Source organism: Mauremys reevesii, linkage group 13 (assembly GCF_016161935.1).
Source record: "Mauremys reevesii isolate NIE-2019 linkage group 13, ASM1616193v1, whole genome shotgun sequence".
Classification (NCBI taxonomy): domain Eukaryota; kingdom Metazoa; phylum Chordata; order Testudines; family Geoemydidae; genus Mauremys; species Mauremys reevesii.
Window position 1 is genome coordinate 27,411,490 of NC_052635.1, and position 26,249 is coordinate 27,437,738.

Consider the following 26,249-nt stretch of genomic DNA (forward strand, 5'->3'; position numbering starts at 1 on the left):
ATGAGGAGCATTTGAATGTTCAGTTAAATTAACTGTGCATGCAAATGAGGCATGCATTTTGTATACAGATTTGAAAACTTTGAAAAAAAAAATGAGCCCAAGATGTGGAGTATCCCTCCTACAGATAACTCTAAATCATTACCCCCAGCAACCAATTGATCAGCATTTCCCAACATTCTGAAGCGTTCATATCTTGCCATCTCTCTGAACAACCACGCTGAGGTTGGGAGAAGGGGGAATGCAAAGTCAGCTGCTTATCGGCTTGGGAGGGAGGGGAGGGTCATTTGTTTGTATCTGGTAGGAAAGCTCTGCTCCAGTTCCCAATGGAGAGATATTGTAATGACTTATGAAATGTCACTAGACTAGTTTTACATTGAAAAAAAACTGAATATATAAATAAAGCCACCTAGGATACTAGCCTATGGGTGAAGAAAAAAAAAAAAGAAAGCCCCGTGATCGAGAACTATCAGGAGTGCATCTTACAGTACGAACACCTTTAGTAGGAGGGCATGAATGCGCTCATCTACATACTTCTAACTCCCACATTATTCATGAGATGGTCCCCTGGTATCCAAAGACGTGTCACCATGCAGCAGCAGCTATTACTTTAGAATATTGTATTCGTGGTTTTGTAAATCTCCACTGTGTTTTTGTTCTTTTCTTTTGCTAATGCTCATAACAATCGCTTTGGCCAAGATTTTCGGAAGTGACCAGTAATTTGTGGCCCTTGTGTTTTGAGGGTCCAAACTAAGAGCAGCCTGATTTGCAGGAGCTGTGAAGCATCCTGCCTCTGAAAAACAGGCCCCTCTAAGGTAACTTAAGTAGCCCCTCCCCCCTCCCAAAATTGAGGCACCATAGTCGTTAGCCACTTTTGAACATCTTCACTTACAATTTCAGATTATTTAGGCTCTTTAAAAAGAGGATCAGGAGAGTGGAAGAAATGAAAGTAATGATCCCTCAAATCCGTGCATCTGCACATCATAGCTTTAATCTAAAAAACAATCAAAAAACAACAACAGACATTCTCATATAGACAACATTTTAAAAAGTCAGCAGCGTAAATACAGGAATGACATCAGGACTAAGAAGAATTAAACAGAATATGGCTCAGCTGTTTCTCAAGCATCTTAATCCTCTCAAAAGAATTTAACTGGGATGGAAAAAGGAAAAGAAATCTATACTTGAAGTGCTCTTATAAGAAATGTTATGATTCCAAGACAGGGAAGAGTAACAGCTAAATATCAGCCTGAGAAAACAGGAAAGAGGATCAATTCAGATGGCAATGGAAACAACTCAATTAGTGAAATAAATAATACTGAGATCGTCTCCAAGGTGGACAAGGATAGGCAGAAGACGACTTTCTGAAGTATACTTGAAGGACAGCCCTGTCTGTGCCACATGAATGTTTAAAATACATTATATTGCCTGCTGGGGGTACAGTTAGACGGACAGATTTGCTGCACATTCCACATTCTACCAGTGTGTATAGTGGGCTCCCTCATTCTTTAGGGATTTCAGCACCACTGTAAGGACAGTGACACTTCTGAGGTATTCTTCCAGAGCTGCATTCCAGTTCCGATCTTAAGGAAGCCAGTACACAGATGTTTATGCTACCAGACAGGCCATAACTATTCTGTGTTCTCCCCAAACCCACAGCACGCACACTCCAGAGTCATGGAAGGTTGCAGCCAGTGTAAAAGAGCCCAATTTGGTGCTCACAGTAGCCTGAGGGAGTTTGTAGTCAAAGATGATCTCCACCCATCACTTAGATTACCTTTACCCTGGCAAGGACTATAAGAAGCTGTGTGGAACTGTGGCCAGGTCAGACTAAGCCTCACATTAATATTGATTTTGCAGGCTTTAACATACGATCTACCTCACCCAAACCAAGCCCAGTTTGGCCCCTATATCAAGACAGAAGTTCTTTGAAATACAATCATAAAAATTCCTCAAATACTGTTCCAGAATTTCTCCTCTGCCACCTTTTACCCTGGAGGTTTCACAAAGATGATTAAGCAGCAAAACTAGATGCTGGTCTTCCTTTCAGTACTGGAGCACTTCACATCTTGGGTGTATCTATTATGATTTCCACTGTGCATTACCAACAGTACATGTGCAGGGACAGGCAAGCAGCTCCTCCTTGGCATGTCTCTTCTATCAGCTGGTCCCTCTGAGAAGAGCTGATACCAAGTCCATGTCTTTCCAGAAACAATTACTTTTTCTTGCGTGCAGCTTTAACTGTAGATGTTACATGAAGAATGCAAGTCTCTCCTTATATCTGGCCACTCATTACATCCCTCCACAAACAAAACCGAAAGCATCCTAACACTTTTCAGAGAAACCATGAGACTTGAGGAGTGGGGGTAGGGGTGAAAACGAGTCTAGTTCTTCCAGCACTGTACATGTGACACTCAGTGAAAAGTCCATGAAACTTAACACATGCAACACAAGAAGACTAGACTGTTGATAGTGCTAGTTGATTTGACCATCTCTCTCCTCCAAAATGAGGACGTGGTCAAAATAAAGAACAATGCAAACCCAAAAGGATTAAGAGACATTCTACCAGGTTCTTGCTCCAGGACAGGTCTCTCCCCCACTTTCTCTGCAGCTCTGCTTGCAGGTGCTTTACTAAAAGTATTCACACCCTCCGGATTCCGTGACCTAATGTTGACTTCCATTGGTTACCAACTCTCACATGCTCTCTTTTTTTCAGCCTGCTGTAACTGAAACAGTAAAAGACATTCCAAACCAACACTGCTTATTTCGCTCCAAAGTAACAACTTTCCTCCATTCTGGGACGTCACATTCATTAAGAAAAGTTCTAGCTTTCTGCTCCCGCCCAGAATCTTGAAACAAAAGTCTATTTTCACTCATGTTTTCCCTAGAGCATCCGTGGAAAGGACGGATTTTGCTTTATAATCCATTCAGCATGGGGGTTGATGTGGTACAAGTCTAAGAGATATGTATCTGGATCCAGGCAATGTTCACCTGTTGGATAAAAACACAAATTTTAAAAAGAAGTATTTTGCACCCTCAGTCCCATAGCTATTACTTTTTCCTGTGTGTAACACTATTCAAATTACTTTAAATATATATGTATAGCTATTTAGAGCAAACAAGTTCCATAAGTTAGTAATAGCTACCCTTGTTTTTAGAAGGTGTATCTTGGGTGTATCTATTTTGTACGATCAAGTTTTAAGAAGAACTGGTTTTCATTTGTGAACATGCAACTTTACACATTTTAGGGAGGAGGTGGGATAGCTCAGTGGTTTGAGCATTGGCCTGCTAAACCCAGGGTTGAGAGTTCAATCCTTGAGGGGGCAATTTAGGGATCTGGGGCAAAACCAATACTTGGTCCTGCTAATGAAGATGGGAGACTGGACTCAATGACCTTTCAAGGTCCCTTCCAGTTCTGTGAGATAGGTATATCACTTCAGGACCATTAATGCTTGCAGATATGAGAGAAACAATTCTACCTCCGTGCTGGTGATGTGCATTGCTAGAATCTGATCTGAGGCCTAGTCTGCATTAGAAAGTTTTACTGGTGTAACAATTTGGTTAGGGGTGTGATTTCTTTTACTGAAATAATTATACTGGTAAAAGTCCTAGTGTGAACAGTTATACGGGTATAAAAGTGATTTACCAGTATAATTATTCCCTTTCCCATACAGGAATAAGCGATATCAAAATTACTGCACCCCCACTAGAGGGGTTGTAGCACTAACTATACTGGTGTATTTAAAGCAGTACAACTCTGAGTTTAGAGATGGCCTGAGTGTGCAGGCAGTGGTTTTGGAGAAGTTTAAGCACAGAAATGGGTTACAACCTGATCTTCCCTTTAAAAACAGTTTTTAAAATAACGAAGTTTCCTTACTAATGCTACCTTAGCTTATAAAGATGACAGAATTTGTATTATTTAATTTAGCTTTCAATATCTATGCTGTTTATTTCATCTTTTTCATTTCAGCTTGGTCAATTAAAAGTCAGATTTGTAATTTTCACGTGTTTCCTGTCAATTTCACTTTCTGGTTCTCATACACTAGTGAGTCTTTGGGTTTATCACATTCCAGTGCAACGTTTCAGAAATCAACATCTATTCCTTTTTAAAATCAATCAGAGATCAGGTTACCTTTTACTTTCCTTACACAGTTCTGCCGCATATAGAAATGGCAGATCAGAATAGAAGCATTAGGAGTAATGCAGCAATTTATCGACTGTATTAACTACTATGGCCCTGACTCAGCAAGGTAATAAGCACGTGTCTAACGTTAAGCATGTGAGTATTTTTCATTGAAGTCAACATCATGAGCTTAAAGAAAGGCATGTGGTTAAACACCTCACCCTCTAATACTTACACGTGACAATAATTTGTCCTGCCAACTGTTCTGTGTATTTTTAATAAAGAACTGGCAGCTAACAAAAAAAAAATAAAGTTCATTCTAGATCATGAATAATTCCCCCCAGTGTTGTGTGTGTTTAAGTTCTGGGGTAAGTTGACAGTGTCCCTTAGAATAAATGACACTTACTGGTCTATCCTCCAGCATATGAATTGGTAAAAGATTCCTGAACAGATACACTCTTGTTGCCAACTTCAGTCACTACAGAGAACCAGCCTACCACCCTCAGTCCTAGCTTTGGCCTTTTATCACAATAAAGGCACCATAACACAGTATTAACATCCAAGAACTTTAGTGCTGGTAAAGACCTTCATACAGATCACTCGCAGCCTTTGGATCTGGTAGAAGGGATTTAGTTACTTCTATCAAGCAGGCAGAGTCCCTTTCTTCTGTTGATACTATAATGGAGAAGTGTTAAAGACAGACCTCTTCTGGTAGATAGAGTTATTCTCCTGACAATCCTGTAGCTCATTATAGATGGGCATTACCGAAACTCCATCTTTGTGCTTAGTCCATGTTGCCTCACCTCCATGTCCTCTATACTCATTAGCAGAGACCATCTTTAAAGATTCCTAATACCATAACAAGCCTTATCAGTCCTCACAAGACAAGCAGTGACCCAACTAGAACCTTGAATTTGTTGAGCCAGCTGCTATCACAGAAAGACAACCCAAACCGGTTGTTACTAGTTCATTAGTGAGCAAGCCTTCCAGCAGCATTAGCCTTCTCCTTTAATAGATGATGATACTGTACATAGTATTATGGCACAGGTTCATTTTACTAATGCTGCAGACTCAGTCTTTAAACAGGATGAGGTGTACAATGGAGACGGACTCACAAGAATAAAGTTGGGTTTGGTTAGGAAACCTGTATATGAATTAGACGATGGCAGAGGATGGAATGGCTTTGTATCACCGTGAAAAGAAGTAGACACGTACCTAGTTCTGCTGCATTTCAGAGAAGTTCCTTTAGAAAGTGTAACTATTTTTAGGGTCACATTTTAAAGAGATCTCTACTGTAGGCACCTGCGCCAAGTGGACCAATTTTAAGAAGAGTTCAGCACCCACAAGCTCCCATTGTTCCAAATGGCCTTGTTCTCAAGGGGAGCTGACCACAACTTCGGAATGTCTGGGCTTTAACACTGTTTATTGGGCCCATTTTTTAAATAACTCCCGTGTCTATCAAGCTGGATTGCCTGGATAACCACTTCAAGGCCTCTTTAAACAGCTTAAGTGGCAGAGGATTTCATATGGGTCCTGTGTACTTGGGTGAATTTCACCCCTGGGGAGTACAGTTTGCTCCATCTTTATCAGAACCCTCTCCCGCAGCCAGACTTTCTTTCTTAATTCCCCACTAATGCCCCAGCACCAAGAAAAGATCTGTAGCTATTCAGCATCCAATCTGACATACTTATGTTGCCGCCTACTTCATAGAGGAGCAGGTTCATCGACTCGACAGCACCATTACTGCAGGAGACAAAGAAGAAACACAACATTGTAATTGGACTTTGTACAAGGCAGGCCAGAACAATCACATCCAGCTCAGCAGTTCATGTTTCTAAGGCCAGCAAGGGTAAGAGAAGCTACAGGGCATAGGGCAGTAGACTCCCCTCACTCTCTAGGAGTCCAACTCTTGAAAAGATCACCCAAGAATCAAGACTGAAGCAAGGGACATTCTTCACTGCTACGAGACCCACAAAGGGCTGGCAAAGGACTAGCTTCTCAGACAGAAGATAAAAGGCACAAAAATCAATGTCTATCGGCAGCGTTCACCTTGGACCGACAGCCTATTTGAGCAGCACTCGTCTGTGTAAGGAACGCTGCAGCAGCCTTTGGCAGGGAAGGCAGCTGGCCATTGGGATATTAGTGTTAATGCTTTCAAGTCTAACGTGACAGCTTTGATTGCTTTCTCCTCTGCTCTCTTAAGCCTGGACATACCCTTTGTAGGGATGTGGTGCAAGAGATGCATCAGTGTGTGCTTCCTGAAAACACTGCCAGATACAAGCAACTGTCTGGATTAGCACAAAGGGTGATATTTTGGCTGCTAACGGTTTTGTAAAACAAATTTATAAAATCGAACTTCCGGGTTGAGATCCCAGTGCCTGATGGGGCAAAATCATTTGTCGCGGTGGTTCTGGGTAATTTCCCTGGATTGCCCCAGCAGATGCCAAGCATGGGCAATCATGGCTTGCATGACAGCAGAGATGGTTACTAGCCATATTGCACCATCCAAACCCTTCCATAAATTGAACTGAGGATGATCATGGCTACTAGTCCCCCCACTTGTGTGATGAATTAATAAAGAATGCAGGAATAAGACACACTGACTTGTTTAGTGAGACTGAGGGGAAGGCAGCCTCCAGCTGCTATGATCCAGACAGGACAGACAGTGTGTTGTGTGAGAAAGCAGCCCCACTGCTGCTCCTCCAGGGGGGACTTTTTTTTTTCTTTACAAGGGTGGGGGGGGGGGGGGCTCAGCCCTGTTGCTGTTGCCCTGATGAGGATGGTTACCAGCCACCATCCATCCCATCCATCCAAAAAAAAATAAGGGCCAGGGCTGATGGGATGGCGGCAGTTTTACCAGTCCTTTGTACTGAGGCTGATGAGGATGATATTTATCTGCAGCATTCAGTAAAGATAGGGTGACATGTAAAAAGAGAGAGGATTGTTTTGGCTGCAGGAACTGTGGGATAGCTTCAGTCCCCAGTCCATGAGCATCCATTTGATTCTTTGGCTTTCTAAGTAAAGCTGACACCACCTCTCTTGGTTTACTGCAAACTTCAAAAGGGAAGCCAATAAGGGTTTCCCTTCCCCCTTTCCCCCGAAAGAGCAGCCACTCCTCCTCCCCAAGAGAATCTTGCACATAGTGTTACAGTTCACCTGCTCGCTAGCTGCCAGGGGGCAGCAGACCAACAACTGCTCCACATCCCCAAAAGCCCATATGATGACGCAGTCACAATTTAAAGGGAGATTAGGGTTTCCTCTTCCCCCTCCCAAACACATTTCAAAAGGTTTAAAACAGCAAACCAGAGACACTGAATGTAGTCACTATATAACCTTTCTCCCCTTGCCAGTCTCCCACCCCTGCAAGAGAAAACATATGGAAACTGGACTACTCTGTCTGCTTATAATGAAGAAAGAGCCTTTTACCGTTTGATGAGGCTGACTTTGTTGACAATACTCCAGCCATTCTGACTGAGGTGTTTCTGAAACTGCCTCAGGACATCAGCAGCTTTGGTTCCATTGTTCAGATGAACCTCCAGTGAATCCTTCAGTAACAGAGACGTCTGTACTTTCACTGTCTTGGAAGGCTAAATATAGAGGTGAGGGGAAATGGTTTTAAAAGAAAGATACTGACAATTTAGAACAAGAGAGATGCCAGTTTTCTAAATGGAGGTGGGAAATCATGTACAAGTACAAATCCAATGGCCCATTGATGGGATTTATACCAGGTTGAGATGTGAAAATACAGAAGTGTCTAAAAGCGGTGAAGACTAAACAGAGAGATCGACTTTTGTTTTAATACTGTAGCCAAGGATGGAATTGTTGGTCTTGGATATAATTTGGAATAGAATTAAGTGTGGGTGCCCTCTGGTGGTCATGAATGGTCTGGGCATTAAAGCTGGTATAGAAACTTTGACGTAGCTAAAACAATCAGTTCCACTGAAATGGAAAAGCTTAGTGAAATTGGGTTGATTTTGCCTGAATTTCATTTTAGAAGAAAAACTGAAAAGGAGGGAGTTCTGAAAGCACTGAAATGCCCCACTGCAGCATTTTCCAAACAAAACATTTTGATTTTTCAAAAAATTCAGTTTTGGTTCTAATGAGAACAAAGCCAAAATTTCAGTCTCAAAATCCTTCAGAAAAACTGAACTTCCGTTCTCTGCACAGTCCTTTAAAAGTTTTATAATGGATGTCCCAACGCACACAGTTCTTCCTGCTTAAATTATACCTGTTTGCTCCATATTGGATGGATAGTTGCCGACTCTATAAAGCAGCAGCTTTTCAACAGTGATAACATGCATTGCATAATGCAGGATTTGAGAGTGACTCGTCCCTTTTGTTTAATTGATTTGTGGTTTCTAATTGTTTAATAGTAAAAGCCAAAATTTGCAAGTACACCTCAGTCTGTGCATAGCTTCCTAACTTTGGCATATTTTTTTAAAAGAAATAAATGGGAGCCTCTCTTTTTTAACTGCTATTTTAAACAGAATTTGGATGGGTCTGTCAGCACCCTTGGGAAAGAAAGTGGTATGGAAACAAGTGCAGTGAATCACTATTACTATTTGTGATATCTCACTGCCTACGTGCCCTAGTCATGGACCTACTGTTTGCTAATATCCAGCACCACTGCATGCACCTTTACTCATTAACGCTGGTGTCATGCAACCCTACTGATCAGAACAAGTGTTTGGAAGCACAAAAGCAGGGCAGGAGAGACAGACAGGTACCTGAAGGCTGCTGCCCTCATCTCTAAGTTTCTAGGATTTCTAGCTGGCACTTGTAAAAGCCAGTGTGTATCAGTAAGATAAGCCAGTATGTCCATTGTGAGCATACAGAGCCAGATCCTCAGTTGTGTCAAGTTTACACTTGGTGCAGCTAAGACGACAAGATTCGACTGCCAACATTTCAGATTTCCCTCCTCACACACAAGCTTGAGAGCACATGGCATCTAGGGCACAGCATTTGCACAGTTTAGTAAAGGAAATGGGGGTGTTTTGCTGCAAGCCAGTGAGACGAATTTTCAAGGAATTTGTTGTAATGTTTGTCTGTTTCTCTTTAATTTTTGTTTAAAGAGAATTTAACCCCCTGGCATACACTCATCATTCATGGGGGGACCTTTAAACAGGAAATCTTCATTCAACCCCATCCTCAGAGGGTTCAGCTTACTTACTTCTGCCTGGTTCTTCTCCACTTTGTCCTTGTCTGTGTGAATCTTCCGTAGCAAGTTTTTGATCCGTTTGTCATAGAACTGGTACCTCCGGCTGCTGCTCTCATTCAGTTTTCTCACTTGAGCTACCAGGAAAGAGGAAATCTAAGGGAAATAAAAACAAACCCCAATAAATAGAACCAATGGAGAGGGGTGCGTGGATGGATACATTCAAGAACTAGACAGTCATTCCATAAAGATACTCAGAAAGCACTGGGCTCCAATATATGTTGACAGTTACACTGGCGCATGCGTAAGTTTTCCCTACATTGAAGAGTTGATGGGGTTAAGGAGAACATGGTGAATGTGGAGTGGCACATCCCCACCCACTTTCAACCCTGAGAAGGTGGAATGCCTCCTAGGGCATCTGCAGAAAGTTACTCCTGCAATGTCCACTGCTCTTTAGGGGACTTTTGGTGGGGCTTTGTTTCTTTTTTAAAAAGGGAGGCTTTGTGGCTTTATGCATATCACATCCACAGGCAAGGTCACCTGCAGAGAAATCAGTGAGACTTCCAAAGATTTCTATTGTAAATAGGAAAAAGCCCCTAAAAAACAACAACATTCTGTAGACATAATATTTTGCCTATGTGCCTTCAAAACAGCAAAGACAACAAGAGAGTTTAGCCAAACAACTTTTGTCTACAGAGTTCTATTTTGTTTAAGATCTCCAGGATTATCTTATTCTTCTGAGTTATAGCCCAGTCTGGCTAATGCACAGGTTGCTATCACCCAACAGCCAGCCATGTGACTTACAGTCCAAAGCAAGTCTTGGTAATGGATCATCATCCGCACAACATCGGCTGCCCCCTCTGCCAGCTGCTTCTCCTTCCCTTCTGGGATCTTATTCGCCAGTCCTTTATGCATGAAGAGATTCGGAGCGATGACTGTGGAAACATTCCAGAGATTCATTTTGTTCTTTTTCTCCCTAGCAACCACTTTACTGAGAAATTCCAGCAGAGCCTGAAAGAGAGAGAAAGACGTGTTTTCAAGACATCTGTGCACAGTACAATTCAGCAAACCTGATTGGGCAAGTGCTGGGTGGCTTAGCTGGTTAATGTCAATAGCTTCTCATTTCTGGAGACCCAAATGCAAATCACAAGTGTAAGTGGGCTTGGTGGTCAGGTCCTAGCACTAAGGAGGTCATCAATTATTTGTATCAAGCTGTGGTGGCGGCTTTTCGGGCATCAAATCCATAAGTCAGGAAAGACAACAAGATTTGCACAAGGCAGGTAAGGTCTTCTTCCCTGACTCGTGGCAGGCTGCATCCTTTGGAATTCACTCTGAATTTCAGATTCCAAAGACCCCTCAAAATTCAAAGCTTCACTCAAACAAAACAGACAAGCATCTCCTGTTTCTACCCAAAACCATAAGCCAACCAAGCTGCCTCAGAACACTAGATCTTTGACCAATTGAGCCGGAGTTTTAAAGTTACAATAGTTCTGCAGGACTATGCAGATATAGCACTTCGATCATCTGGAGGCAGCACTATCGAGCGACTTGGGAGATACTTGTGGGAATTAAGGACATGGCTTCTACAGTACTTCTGACACCTGGGTCCCCAAACTGCTAGAGAACAAAAGTAAAATCCAAATGTCCTGCACTGCTACAAAACTGCTCCAGAAACAACATTCTCTTGTTCAAAATTAGCTACAAAGGTGAGAAAGGGATTTTAATGCAGTCTGATCTGTAGGGGATAGAAAGTTAGAACTTCTGCAGCACTTTTTTTCCACATTTTAAACAGATATTATATAAGAATCACAAAGATCAGCTGCATCTCGGTATCCAAGAACTAAGGAGACTTTGGTCAATGGATATTCTAATAGGAAGAGCCAGATTTTCAAACATGGGCATAAGATGTACCCTGACAAGGCATAACTCCTGCTGCTCCTGCATTTGCATGCATAAACTTGGCAATCCCACTGAACTCACACAGGAGTGTGTTTGGCCCCAGGCATCCACACCTAGACAAGTTAATGGAGTTGATGCGAGATCAAAAGAATAAGTCCAGATTGCTTATACTTCTCTCTACATGAGGTATTAAGACATAGGTTCTCTGGAAGGATTGACATTTTCTCACACAACTAACTGATACAGTAGAAGGTGGTTATTACCTTTAGGGTGTTTCTATTGGGCTCTGGAAGAATCAGGATAAGCAGGTTGAGAGCTTGCAATCTCTGCTTCAGATCTGGGATATCTACAGTAGGGAGAATGTACTGTGTCCCATCAAACAGTAAAAGCATACATGCAAAATAATCTGAGTCTAGTTAAACATCTAAATCCACCTGGCTCCCACATGGAATCAGAGCTCTGAACATGCTGGTGCCCTATTGTGAAACACATACCACTACTATGGGCAAAACGCAGGGGGGTAAAACTTTCCAAAGCACCCAAGTGATTTAGGGCTTGTCTACAAGGTACTGCATTCTGGACTATGAGGGTGTGAACTGTAGAACGCTCTAACTGCCCTGTATTTAGTTTGCTTCAGTAGGTCTATAAATGGCAGTTAGAGCGTTCTACAGTTCACACCCCCAAAGTCCAAACTGCAGCACCATGTAGACTAGCCCTTAAAAGCCTGAATCCTACTGACTCTCGATGAAACTTCAGAGCTTACGTCACTTTTGAAAAATGGCAATTAGTTTCCAAAGTCTGAGGGTAAATTTTTCCAATGAACCTCAGTACATTATTTCGATTCTAGGATAGGCACTACAGAAACGTGAGAGTGTTTTACAAACTTAATTGAGCTCACAGCATCCCTGTGAACAGACAGATTATAACTATTTCAGAGATGGGTCAACAGAAGCACTGAGGTTGTGATTTGCTTTAATTAAAATAGCAACTCTGTGGCAAAGCCACTCACAGCACCCAAGAAACCAGATTCCTAGAATGGGCTCCAACCGCTACTCCATATTTTCTCCAGAGTCAGAGAGACTACAAGTACAGAAAAGTAGGGAACGAATGAGTTTTGTTCGACAGCATTAATAAAAATGAATTTAATAATGCATTTATGTTCCACTACAGCAGCTGTAGGACTTAAAAAATACACTACACTAGATGGACTGAAAAGTGAACTGGTTCCACATTCGTCTATGTTTATGGTAGCAACAAGTTTTGAGACAAAAGCCATGTTCTATCCGAGAACCAGAAGGGGAAAAAAGGGGGGGAAGGGGGCAGTGTCTGGGCATGGTCTTGTCCAGAGGTGTGCAATCCATGTGTTAAGGCAGGCTAGGGAGGAAGCATCGTGGTTCAATGGAGGGGGGCGGGGGGCAAAGGACTGGGATTCAGGAGAGCTGGTTTCTACTCCTGGTTCTGCCACTGACCTACTGTCTGACCTGGAGCAAGTCACTTCCTCTCTCTGTGCCTCTATTTTCCCTCCCATCCTTTATCGGTCTATCTTAGATGATAATTTTTACCATACGTTTGAACCATGACTAGTACAACAGGGCCCTGATCTGAACTGCGGCCCCTACACCAGTAATAAATAATGCTATTGGGATACTTGAGTGCCATGCAAATGACTTTCGTACACTATTGGAAATAAGAAAGAATCTAGTGTTTCCAGCACACTGGGTGCGGTGTCCGTATTTATTTGACTGATCCTAGTTCACATCTGTCTAGAACACAAAAGCTTATGTGGCACATATCGAATAGGAGATCACAAGACCAACAGAACTTTGAATAAACCAAGGCTGCTAAGGCCAGGCTGCTTGGAAAAGGACTCACTTTGCACAGCAGCGAAAGCCGGCAGATACTCGGCTGTCAACAGAGGGGTGGGCAGCTCTCGAATGAACCTCTTCAGTAAGCCAGACACGTCGTTCTGGCGGACCTCATCCCAGCGGAACAGACCGGTATAGAAGTCACTTTCCAGCTTTTCCTCCAGGCTCTGTATGGGAAGGAAATACCCCATCACTCTCACTAACAAACAGAATGGGAATCCAACGGGGGGCGGGGGGAATCTTGCACAGGGCAACCCCTCAACAAAGAAGACACTGCAGAGTGCTTCACAACGTAGACTTACTAGCAGGCTCCCCAGCAGTGAGTTTTCCCTATTGTGTTGGCAAGGTGAGTGGGGATAATTTTAAATAAGGCTGATACCATACATCAGGCTCATGCAACATGATCACTTGACATGTACTCCCATACTTTAGAGTATTACCGAAATGACTGTACCTTAATCCTGGTCTGGGACCCAGAAACTCTCAGGATGCCTTCAGTGTCAAGCCCTTTCTTTTCCAAACATGACAGCAACTACAAGGGAAACAGAAAGCTCTCAGGTACAGATCTGAAGGCAGCTGTTCCAGCTTATGGTTCAAGGCCAAGGAGCTATCACATGCAAGTGAATTCTGAAGGTAACTTACTGCTTGGAGAATCAGAGGGACCTTGGCGTTGGGGATGAGTTTTTGGTCATTTTCCAACAAAGTGCTGAGTGGAACTCCAAAGAGTCGATTCTCTGCATTAAGGACAATAAATGTTGTAATTCTTTACTACGGTTATACACCAAAGGGGCATTTCTTCTATTGAAACCAAGAACTACACTTTATCAATACCCAAGTTGTTGGAGGAAAGAGAGGAACAGAAGCTACAACAGTAGTTAGCAGAGCAAGGATATAGGGGAGACCCACAGAAAGCAGCAGTGCAAGGACCCATGTTCTGATCTCAAGTGACAGCTGTGCAAGTCTGGCATATCTCGATAGTCTTTAGTCTGGATTTACATTTATTAGACTGAGGGAGTCTGCAATGAAGTCTAGCGTTACCGAGACCCATTGTCCAGCTTTGATCACAAGAACTGAGATAGAACTGACCTTTTGCCTTCTGTTTGGCTGCCTTGTTCCTCTTTAACTCCAAGCCCAGGATGTCGCAGAGAGCAGTCAGCTCAATCAGGGCCAATGTGGGGATCTTCTTCATGTCCTGTGAAGATAAGTCTCCTATCCGGGTCATTCCCAGCCTGCCCTTGGGAATCTTAAACTGCTAGGGAGAAAGAATGGAAGAAAGTTTGTAAGGTTTGAGGCAGATAATTCTGTTGATTTTCTTGTGTGTCTTGAATTCCTTTGTGTCCCTACCACTTCCTTCCATCGCTCTTATGGCTGTAAATCTGCCTCTCACCAGCCACAAACCACTGCCCAGGAATACCACTACTTCTGCTTCACCTCCAGGGAAGTTCTTATCCAGGCATTCACTGCCTCTTGTCTCCACTATTGCAATCACCTTCTCTGTGGTTTCCCCAGAGTCCTAAACTGCAGGTTTCCTAGCAGCTGTAAAGTTTTATGCTGCAGCTTGCTTTGCACCCAGAGCTCTCAATAGTGTAGCAGAATGGATTGAATGCAGTAGCTCAGCTTCTTGCTGCGTCAAAATGCATCACCACCAGTTTGGATGGGACTCAAATCAGATTACAGTTTCAGGGTGGATGCATACAAGATGTTGATAATTTAAATAATGCTAAGAGTGTGTTTTAAATAAATAAGGGGATTTGTTATGCTCTGGAAGAGCTCACTTCCTTCAGCATTGCTTTTTCTTGATTGTCTTATTTGCGATCCCAATTTTGTCAGGCAAATTCAGTACGCGAGACCATCCCAATTCACTGCAGCATTTAGAAAGGGGCCCGATAGCTTCATTCGGCTTTGACAGAGTCTCTTTTCCTATGCAAGTCAAAATTCCCCAACACGATACCTTGGGTCTGGTTATTATCCTTCCTCTAATGTACAGTGAAAAGAGGAAACACAAGTGTCCCAGACACCAACAATGCAGAACTGTAGTTGTTACGTCAGCCAAGATTTGGTGCAGAGATACCTCCTTTCCTGACTTCTACCACAACACAGTTCCTTTTATTAATCATTGCATTACAAGCACACAAACTCCCACATTAACATGTACACAGTTCTGCTATGCTTACCCAGAAGTCTAACCTATTTAATACCCTGAAAACACAAAATGAACTAAGCTCCCAAGGCTCTCTCTATAAGAGGGGAGCTCAACAGGTTCCGAGGGTAGAAGTGCTTAAAGCCCTTACAGTCAGGGCGCTCTCATCCTTTATCTTCCTAGGCTCCTGTAGAAATGATCCCTTGAGCAAAATGGCTGCTTGCTCCGAGTAGGCAATGTCAGTACAGAATATCTCCTCTTTTCCAGGGCTTCTGAGCATGCAAGAAAAATCCTGGAGTCCCCTTGAATCTGCTATGGATAGAAGAATCTTAGTTGAGGAAGTTTGGAAAGCAAAGAGGACACACGGGCAAACTAACCTAGGAATGTGTATTAAAGTGCAAGACTTGTGGAGCCACCATAAACAAGTAACATCCCTGGGTATTTGAACTGGGCAAGGTTTGTTAGCACACAGTATTATGTCCATGTTCAACAAGGTAGACTGGCTTAAAGTCATGGTATTATAGCTACAATCTACCAGGTCAGTGACATGCAAAATGTCTAAGATGACCTTGAAATGAATGAATGTCTAGATGGACAACTTCTTAAATAAGACACACAACTGATTTTGGTATGATAGCATGTGTTAATCTCTAAAACTACTTATTTTCATAATCTATAGCAACTACCCAAGTCCGTAACCATGTGATACTACTCCATAAACTCTATCCTCTAAAAAACCTAACACCACACAACATTTGAGCATTGGGGCAGGTCAGGCAAACCCAAGGCAGATTAAATGTTTGGGTTAAAAATCTAGGCCAACGCTCTGCCGTTACCAGATGGCATTGGACCTAGATATTGTAGCACACAGGATGTGTGTTACATAAAGATAATATACTCTTCTCAGAAACTTTAATACTGGAGGCAAAGCCGTTTAAGAACTTAGATTAGAAACATGTCCCTCCTGGCTTTTTAGCCCTACCTAGGAATTTCCTTGCTGTTGGAGATGATAAACAAAAGGTCAACACATGTATGTAGTTGCACATTATCTGAATATTGTACAGCTAAACAAGCGCTGTACTTCCTGACTTTTTTTTAAAACCAAGGATCTATTAGGAAAACCCGAAACTTGAACAGTTCTAAGCCTTGGCCTTTGCATATGTGAAAAGAGAGAGAAATTAAATAGTGTGAATTATCTCTCACGTGTATGTTTTAATCCCTTATAAAGAGAAGAGATTTGGATGGAAGTGGTGCAGGTACAGCTCTTAGTTTTTCACTGCTGCTAACAAAGAGGGCTGAGGGATATTTGCTTGTGTTTTTATATTGTGAAAAGGAGCCGATCATAGATGCTCTGTTCCCAAAACATGCTCCCTTCCTAAACCGCAATGACACACTGTAGGTTTACAATACAGTAAAATTGCCTTACGTTTCTGAGTGCAGTTTGAAGTCTCCACACTGTGCTGAGACCGATCCTTGTCAGACTCCTCCATCTCCACTACCTTCTCCTAGAAAAAAGGATGGAACATAATATGCCACATGCAGAGCAGATCAGCGGCCAACATGGGGCATCCTTGTTTTGGCAAAATGTACCATGTCAAACTATCTTGCTCTCTAGCACTGAAGAGCTATAACAATGCCATTTAGTTGAGTTGAAATCGGCAAGGTCTGCCATGGATGCAACAATCACTTAAAGAACTGCTATGAAATAAAATACTTCACAAACCCCAGTGTACATGTCTTCGTTTTATAGTATCTATAGCTTACTTTCTTCTGCAGCAGAAGCCTGCAATTAGCACTCCTCTCCCTGCCCCTCCCTCCATAACCCGTACACTCACATCATTGTTAAATCACCAATTCTTACTCTTTCACAGCTTCAGGTGTCAGTGGACATATGCAGAGAAGTCTCAATGGCCCCATTTTATACAGTAGTTTAAGTGTTCTAACTGGCTGTCAAAATGCACCAATCAGCAGTCAGTTTTTATTCAAACAGTTCCTCTGACATCCACCCACAGCATGATCCATCCATGGAATGGTGGCCTTTGAGGAGAAGTCACTTTCTTCAATTATATGCCATTTAGCCACATTGATGAAAATGCACTAAACAGACTAAGCAACACAATGTTTCCCTTTTGTCTGCTTTACAACAACACATCTCTTTGCCACAAGTCATATAGGTCCCTGAAGTGACATGTGTCTAAAAGATCAGTGTGATCCAGACATCGCCGAAGGACATGTTGACAAAAATCCCATGGTCAACAGAGCTGGCTGTGAAACAGGAAAAGGAATATTTTCATTCAAGTTTTTTGCCTCAAAAACTTTAATTAAGACTTTCTAACTAGCTCCAACTGCAACCTTACTGTCCAGTTAACCTGGCAATAAAGAATAAGGAACCTATGCTGAGCCATTGCAAATAAGTAAAATCATCCAGGTGCAGAGAAAGTTTTTACTTCTTTTCTTGAACAAAACATGCGACTGATTAACCTTGTGTATAGCTGGCCCAGTGACTTAGCAACTATAGTCCTGCACCTAACAAGCACACAGCTTGACGTCAGAGCACCATGGTCCTTTCCAGCTTGGCATGCCTGTTCTGTGAACAACAAATGTGGGTGTATCCATGTGTGTGAAAAGCTATGCTAGAAATGCAAGTCATTTTGAGGACTAAAAATGCTGCTTCAGAGATGCAAATAGGTCACGGCAGACTGCAATGCCACACACACACACACACACCCCACTGTTAGAGAACTCAGATAAGGAAATGTCATTGTGAAGCAAATTAAGAGTCCCTGCTGATTTTGATACATTGGAGTTCTAGTGGTTCCTTCATAGGCCCTGAACCTGCCCTTATTGAAGTCAACAGCTGGATTCCCACTGACTGCAAAACTGCAGGATAACTCTCACCGTTGACATATTTATTGGGCATAATACTTTCCTTAGCTCAAATGTGGCACCTAGAATTCACAGTAAGAACAGCATCAGAAACAGGAGGAAATGTGCACCTGAAGGGGAACAGGAACATGGGCGAGGGTCTGATCATAGGACTAGGTTTTCAATTGTTACTCTCTGCCTCTTGCACTGACTTTTTTCTGAGCGAGAAAGTTTTGTGATCAAGGCAGTAGACTAGGACTCAGAGGATCTGGGTTCAAAACTCAGGATGCAGTAAACTTCCTATGTACCTGTAGAAAAAAAATCAGATTACCTCTGTGTGCCTCAGTTTTCTCATCTGTAAAGTGGGAATAACATTCAACCACCACAAAGGGATATTGTGATTGCTCATATTTGTGGAAGTACCAGGAAGGTAAGACATGCTAAGTATGTTTGTTTGTACAGGGCTCCCATAATCTTCAGCAGAAAACCCATACTTGCATTGGAGGGCAGAAGTTGGCTCAGCATTCAAGGTGTTCTGTGAAAAAAAAAAACTCGCCTGCTCCAAAGCCTACTGAAATCAATGGGACTCTGGATCAGGGTCTGTAAAAGGGTACCAATCAACACATTATACAAGTTGTTTATGATCCCAGAGCATTAAAATAGGAAGAATTAAACATTACAAATAAATACATTGATTGCTCTTTAATGACCAGAATTAAGAATCTGATATTTCCCTTGCAATGGAGGAGGGTATCGCAAAACTCAGAGAGAACAGATTAATTGCCCTTTTTATTTTAAGTGCTTATGATTTCATCTTCTCTTCCAATAAAGGGAAAGACAACCCAGGAATATGGAATTCAGGTCTTGGCAAGTCAGTAAAAGAGGAACAAGTTTTCCAACAGCTAGCTTTAAAATAAATGTATTTGCAGTTCTTAACTTTGCTCACCCTGTCCAGTACATTCTGCTAATGATTGGGGATCGTAAACACATGACTGCAAAGCTTTGAAGTCCAACAATATTGAGAGAGAAAACATGAATAATTCCAGTGGCTCTAACCAGGGCCTGTAGAATGGTGTCTAGAAATCTGGCTTACAACTAGAAATGAGATGGAACATTCTGTTTTCTTATCAAGTTAAAAGCTATTTAAATAAGCAGGTTTGGTATCTTTGAATGTGCACACAGTATACCAAGTATTTTAAAGCATGAAGCTGGATCTCAGTTGCATGGATTGTCAAATGTAAATATTAGCAATATATCAAATGCACGCAGGAGACTGATCTTTATAAGCTCGACAAATGCTTTAGGAGCAATGGAAAATGGAATAATTTCAGAAGAGCCAATGGGATCACATTACATTTGTTGCTGGTAAGTCAAAACTAAAACATTCAGCATTAAATTTTCAGACAAGCAACTAGATTGAACCCCAGGGCACAAACAGTTACTGTAGCGCCACATAGGGTAACCAGGCATTGTGATACTAGGGGCTTTATCTTATATATGCACCTTTACCCTCCCACCTCCCCACCCCCCCCCAAAAAAAAGCGTCCCAATTTTTCTGCACTTGCTATCTGGTCACCCTAGTTGCACGTGCAAAATTACTACATGTGTGCTGTTACCCACTTGTGCATGAACAAGAACAGTCTGCATTTATACAGGATTATTCATAACCCTATCTCCGTGCAATTAAGCATGCTAGAATTATCTCTACCTAAGAACAGTGAGAAAGCTACAAGTAACATCTGCCACTGGTTTCCGGCCTTATATTATGGAGACACTAGTTTATTTTTCCAGCATGTATTTAAACAATCATTTATACTATTAGTGTGTTCAACTGAAACCTATCAGAAAGGTCATCTGGAGAAGAAGTATGAAGGAACAGCTCATTCCTGCAAAAGGTCTTTGTTATAAGGATGACACCAGGCTAGGCTCAGCTTGTATAAATGAGTATTCCAAATTTTTAAAAGGCACCAAGTGGAAAGGAAGGAATTGAGCAACTTCTATTGGGTAAGCTCCCTGGGTGAATTCACTAGCAAGTCCACTTTCCAGGGCTCATAATGAGGTAGGTTTAAGGACTGTGCTATCCTGCCTAATGCTTTTTTAATAAGACTGATACTATCAAGTCTCTGAAGGCAAATTAATTAGAAGAGGTGCAATTAATCCAAATGTTCTACTTTAATGGGAATAAGTTCAGGAACATGTTAAACGGGGCCTGCATTATTATGATCCATTCTCTCACTCCTGACTAGGCACTGGTCCCAAACTCCATAGCAAATTGTGAATTAATACCTCTTTTTCCTACCCTTTGTGTCCATGTGGTCAGCTTAGACTCTCAGCTCTCTGAGGAGTGTGTACATGCATACATTGGGGCCATGATCTCAGCTGCGGCCTCTAAGTGCTTTTGGAATACAAATAAAATACTAATGTTTTTGTGTGTCATACATGGAACATGTTAATTGTGTTGGCCAGATCTGAATTCATGACAACAAGTTGTCACTGGTGCTGCAAGCTGTGGAAAGCGGCTCTCTTTCTCCAGTACATAAGTGATAAGTATCAAACATCACAAAGATCCCCACCACAACGGACATTAACCAATATGCTTGTTGGCAGTCTGCAGGAAGGCTATGGACACTGAAACAGCCCCTCACCGCGAGAAGTGTTAAGGCATATTGGCAGAAGAGTAGCTGGAAAACTTGTATTGCCGCTGCCCATACCACTCCTATTCTGTGGTTTCAGAGAGGTCTTCAGACTTACAGAGCTGCCATTCTGCTACCTTTCGCTAGCGCTACACTGACTAGAGTGAAGTCTCTAAATCCTCAGGTTCTAGAACACTGTTTTACTGTAACCCTGAGGCATAAAACTCTGCAAGATACACTTCCGCTTAGGCTCAAAGGTGAAATGTTGCTAGTTCACAGTCATATAACCCCAGAGAGCCAGAAAGCCAAAGCGGCTGCTAGGACGCATGGAAATATTCTGGAAGTCAGTAAAGCAACATACCTCAGAGCCGACCACACCAAAAATGTCTCTGACATCACGCACGGGTGGTTTGTTCTTCTTCCGCCGTGACCGCGAGTAAGTATCCAGCCTTCGTTGCACGGCTGCAGCCTGCGTCTTGGTCAAGGTGGAGAGCAGCACTATGTTGTCATTTTCTGAGGTGTCCTCCCCAATTAGGTCAGAGAGGCCTGCATCCTGTAGCCACTCAGCTTCTGCTTCTCCCTCTGAGAGGCAAGGGATGAGGAGAAAAGCAGTGTCTGTGAGAAAGCAGGGTAACACTGCGAACTAACAGATACAGTAGGGACAAAGCAGGGCTAGAAAGATAGTCAGACATGCCAAAAATCCCAACAGCTCACTTCATTTGGGTCCCTCAAGGATTGTTTCTCTTGAACTACCGATTTATGAAAACTACAGGGCTTTGAGCCACAGCCCTGGGTTGGGGATGGATCCAAGCCACATCACCTCAGTGGGCACCAGGAGAGACTGGGCTTATCAATTAGGAGTGGGGGGCGGGGAGGGACATGCCCATTGCAAAAGCTGCACCAAACTCCTCTCTGCAGCTGGATAGCTCCACTGAGCCATGGGGAGAGAAGGTAGGCCCTGCTACCACCAAGTCCTCTTTGGGGCAGCTAATGCCACATCGTTCCCTATTCAGGCCTAATCTTTACACTCTGACAGTGCACGGACTGTGATTATGGCTGAACACTGGGGACGAGGGTGGAGGAGGAAAAAACTTGTGCTCTCCCATTACACAGCTGCCAGCCACAGTCCGGCCTCAAAGGAGCTTCCTGGGCAAAATTCTGCCCTGGCATAAGGCAGCACACAACTCAGTGACTGCAGCGGGGTCGGCACCAGTTCACTCCAGGAGTAAATCTGATCCACCGACAGCTTTCTAGAACAATCAAGAGAAAAGCTCTGTTAGAACACACCACCACCTGATATTCCCTTAGATGGCTTTTCTGCTCTTACTATTTAGATTGTTCCTTTAACAGCTAGATACATAGTTAGATTTACCTCAGAATATATCCAGACTCTGCCTGGATTCAATTTTATCATCTTTTATTTAACTTCTTATGTGCAGTTATCTTGGTGCAGTAACATTATACTTTTACCGCCACAGTTTATTTGCCATTACATTTTAAGTGGGCCCAGACATCTTTGCAGTATTTCTACATGCAGGTAGAAGTAAGTTATGTATTTAATTTACAACTATATTCATTTTTTTTTAAATACTACTACAGTCAAAGCATGTTATGGGTCCAAAGTGAAGCTCTCAGAAGTCAGGATACATAAAGTTATCTGCAAAAAACTTAACTCTTTCCCCTTCTGCAAATGAATCAAGTCTGAGGACTCGGCATATTTTTCCTGCATAATTCATTCTGTGTGCAGGTCAGACAGCGCTATGTGAACGAGGCAGCTGTTTGAACTCTGAGGACAAGCAGAGTCATGTGTAGCTTCAGCCTTAATACATTGTATGCCATACAACCTCCTCTCTTCCTCAGCTCTGTCTCTGCATACTGCATTTATTCACTACAGGGAGGTTCACAGACATTCTGTACTTATCCATTTACAGACATGGCCGAAAAATCACTATTGAACTGACTGAAGACCGAATATTTGTTCATGCTCTTCCTCTGACAGAAACTGATATTTCCTCTCCCGGGACAGCTGCTCAAGCAAACCATGACTGTCAAATCTATTATACCATATGTCTGTTAAATGTTTTTATAGGAAGTACCCCAGCCTTGTGAAGTTAAATTCACCTAACAACTGGATAAAGCTAACATCTCATCACATAGCCTTAAAAAGTAGTATATTGAAGTAAAAGAATCCATATAATGAAGAAAGAGGAGACAGCTCATTATGGAGTCACAGCTGCAAGATATTTTCCACGCTAAACCTTATTTCTTAACTTGGTGAAAATAGAACTACAGGCCTAATACAAATATCACTTGCTTTGTAGTCTAGATTTGCTATTCTGAGGTTCAACTTGGTCAGCAAGATTCCCTCCCGCCGGTGAAAAATATCAGTGAATGAATTGGGGGTGGGGAGTTCCCATTTTGTCAGATGGGCATTTTTGCTGGGAAAAGCGAACCCAAAAAAAAAAAATTCAGCCTGCTCTATATTAAACCCCCAATCCTATAAACACCTGTGCACGTGATTCATGCCACTAAATTCAATGGGAACTCAGGTGTTTGAGGTTACTCATGTATTTGCAGGATTGGAGCCTTAATCTAATTAAAGAGCCTTGCACTAGACACCTTATTCTGACAAAAATCCTGACCTCTGAAGTCAGTGGGAGCAAGGCATGCACAACAGGGCCTCCGTTTATTAACTTTTGGTGATGAGGAGAAATGTCCGTGTAATTTTTGCAACTCTGAAAGTTTCCAATTCTAATCATAACAGGAAACGAAAAACTGACACACAGCTAATTAGGTAGCTGATTTATGGTCTTCTATTAAACCGATTGGCCTATCTGATGCATCCAAAGTATCTTGGATATAATTCATCTAAATAATTTCCATTTAATAACCTTGGGCTAAATTACATTTACTGCTGGCATACAAAGAAGCAAGTATGACTGGTTATTTCTCTGGGAAACTCCAGTGGGAGGAACTGTCCAGTACACAGGTTAATGAAAATCTGGCTTCGGTGATTTAATCTGGAGAATAATTTCAAGGCTGACCCAAGCTACGTAGGTGCTAGACAAAACATTCCCAGGGAGAGAAGGGGAATATGTAACTGAGGAAAACACATGGATCTGGAAATTTAAAGAGAACACTGACCATCCTGAACACACCTTTTGAGATGTAATTTAGCAAAAATAGTAGTCAAAAAGGAACATTACCCAGAATTACCTAAAGAGATTTAGCCCATCCTGCATTGGACTAATATATGTTGTAATCCCAAAAGCTAAGGGAAAATTTCTGACACGTGGGTTTCAAAAGTTTTAGAGAAGCTGTAAGAGGAGAGGGTTTTCCCTTGCACAGACACTTTTCTTAGGCATATGGCAAAGTCACTCAGCTTCAAGCTGGGCAGAAGACAAAGAACTTCTGAGATTCAGTAATCTCACAATCTTTGTAACATCAGTTTAGTGCCAGCCCAGCACTGCTTTCTACATCGCACAAGTTCTTGACCTCTTATTTTATCATATTCTCTCTGGAAAAAAAAAACTGCTACTAAAAATACCCATTTAAATCTACATGCTTGTGACTGGACAGCTAGCAGTTGCTAGCATTGAAGATTGTGAACTATGAGGACTGGGGAGGCAGCACGATGAACAGGTTGTGATTTAAATACAATTTCAGAAGCATGGAGAAAGCTGCCATCTTCCTCCCCACACAGCTACAGAAGGACTTGAGGGGCTTTGGGAGTACCAGGAGAGCCAAATAACCAGAAGGGTCCTGGCCATCTTACATACATGATGAAATACAAGTGCCCTGCTGACAGTCTGTGGGGGAGTTCTAGGATTAATTTTTCCACAAGAGATAAACCACTTCTTCTCAGGAAAAAAAAAAATCAGGATATTTTTCCATGTGTGTCAGCATTTTGGGGAGCTCTTCATTTGTGCATAGCCCTCAGTTTGTTTCTGTTATGGTTATTTATTGTTTGCTAAGCTCCAACCAACATGCCCTGCAGTGTATGCTGCCTTAGCAGTGCTTTAAACTGCAGTCTGGAATCCAAACTCTTCCTTTGCACTTCATGATCTGCAAAAAACATGCAGTGCTCTCTTTTGCTACACAAAGCTTTGAAGAGCTCATGCTACAATGCCATCTAGTGGGCTGCACTGACTGAAACTAGTTCCAAAGAGAATGAAAGTAAGAGGTCATTGGGAAATTCATAGATTTCAAACCCAGAAGGGACTATTAGATCTACTCCAGGGGTGGGCAAACTATGGCCCGCGTCCAACCTATCAGACCTTTTAATCTGACCCTTGAACTCCCATCTATCTTTCATAAAGGACCCCTGTCTTGAAGGCACGACTTCCCTTGGTAGTTTATTCCAATGGTTAATCACTCACACTGCTAAAAATTTGTCCCTTAATTCTAGACGAAACCATGCTGCACAATTCCTTTCGCACCCCAGAATCTTTTTGCCCTTTTCCCCATCCAAATAGTTGTCCCTACCCTTTACCCCCTCTACCCCCAAAAAATGTTAATAGGGTGGTTTTTTTGTTTTTGGGGGGGATCCCCAGGTAAAATTATCAAAAAGTACCTATGTACTTAAATGACTTAGGAGCCTACAGCCCATGTTCAAAATGACTCAAGTACAAAGGTACTTTTTGAAACTTTACCCAGTGAGATTTGGTCCTTGCCAACATACGTTTTCCTCCTCATTGCTCCCTCCACCCATATTCCCAGTGACCTACCCTCTGGGGTTTTGACATCTGCAAGGTTGCACTCCTCTTGCTCAGCTTCAGTGCTCTGTTTGATGTTCTCCACCTCCAGCCAAAAATTGTCCATTGACAAACTGTCCAAAGAATCTACTCTGGAATTCATGCACTCCGACAATGGGGGCTCCATAGAACTCTTCTGAGGAAACTGGCTCATTTTGCAAGGGCAACTTCTGCTGAGGAGAGAGGAAGGAAATAAATTAAATAAATCAAGATCAAGATATCTGGGCTCGACTTTCGTGCTCAGTGAGAATAAGTCAACAGTTCATGATTAAATGACTGCAACAACCAAATAAAGATAAGTGTGCGATGTCCTATTGTTTTTGTTTAGCGATAATAGGAGGTTGAAGGCTGGAAACAAGCTCATTAATTAGTCTAGCTACATGCAGTTCCTTGGACTGTCTTTCTGATGACCTAATAGAGAACACCTGCCAGTGTAAAAGAGGAGTAACAAAATCTTATACTAGCTCAGTTCAGCTAAGCTGTAGGCCTCCCTGAAGAAAACTACAGTCCTGTTGAACGTGGGACTACATTAGTGCAAACTAGGTACCTTTTAAGAACATGCCAGCAGAGTCTATACGGGGCAGTTAGAACACAGGACTTTAGAGCACTCTACAAATCACGTCCTTCTGGTACACTTTGTCAGCGCCGCATGGACAAGCTTTAGGAGACCAATATGGAGACCAGAATTCCCCTTCCCCCCCCCCCCCCCGCCCGGTTGTCTGCTGAGCAGCAGATTATTAGGCTGTAAGCAAAAGATACCTGATGTATTTTGAGAATAGAAAATGCTCTAGGCATAGTCTCAGAAGTGAGGATTTAGG

The 26,249-nt window shown here is 42.4% G+C and overlaps 1 protein-coding gene across 6 annotated transcripts in view; it reads right to left on the reverse strand.

Moving 5' to 3' along the window:
• Positions 1-957: 957 nt before the first annotated feature.
• The window catches only part of ARHGAP40 (Rho GTPase activating protein 40), a 71,682-nt gene continuing 46,390 nt past the window's right edge, over positions 958-26,249 (reverse strand). For 2 of the 6 annotated variants that reach the window (XM_039497778.1, XM_039497774.1), the window contains exons 2-16: positions 25,405-25,601; positions 21,039-21,259; positions 18,376-18,579; positions 16,606-16,684; positions 15,331-15,491; positions 14,126-14,291; positions 13,682-13,773; positions 13,494-13,571; positions 13,047-13,206; positions 11,438-11,520; positions 10,080-10,286; positions 9,291-9,431; positions 7,547-7,707; positions 5,808-5,863; positions 958-2,988 (exon numbers count right to left, since the gene is read on the reverse strand). In XM_039497778.1, coding sequence (XP_039353712.1) covers positions 2,882-2,988; positions 5,808-5,863; positions 7,547-7,707; positions 9,291-9,431; positions 10,080-10,286; positions 11,438-11,520; positions 13,047-13,206; positions 13,494-13,571; positions 13,682-13,773; positions 14,126-14,291; positions 15,331-15,491; positions 16,606-16,684; positions 18,376-18,579; positions 21,039-21,259; positions 25,405-25,585 — 2,097 coding nt within the window. In that variant the 5' untranslated portion in view covers positions 25,586-25,601 and the 3' untranslated portion in view covers positions 958-2,881. The remainder of the gene's footprint in view (positions 2,989-5,807; positions 5,864-7,546; positions 7,708-9,290; positions 9,432-10,079; positions 10,287-11,437; positions 11,521-13,046; positions 13,207-13,493; positions 13,572-13,681; positions 13,774-14,125; positions 14,292-15,330; positions 15,492-16,605; positions 16,685-18,375; positions 18,580-21,038; positions 21,260-25,404; positions 25,602-26,249) is intronic. The other 4 variants (XM_039497776.1, XM_039497775.1, XM_039497780.1 and 1 more) reach the window with 4 other exon arrangements.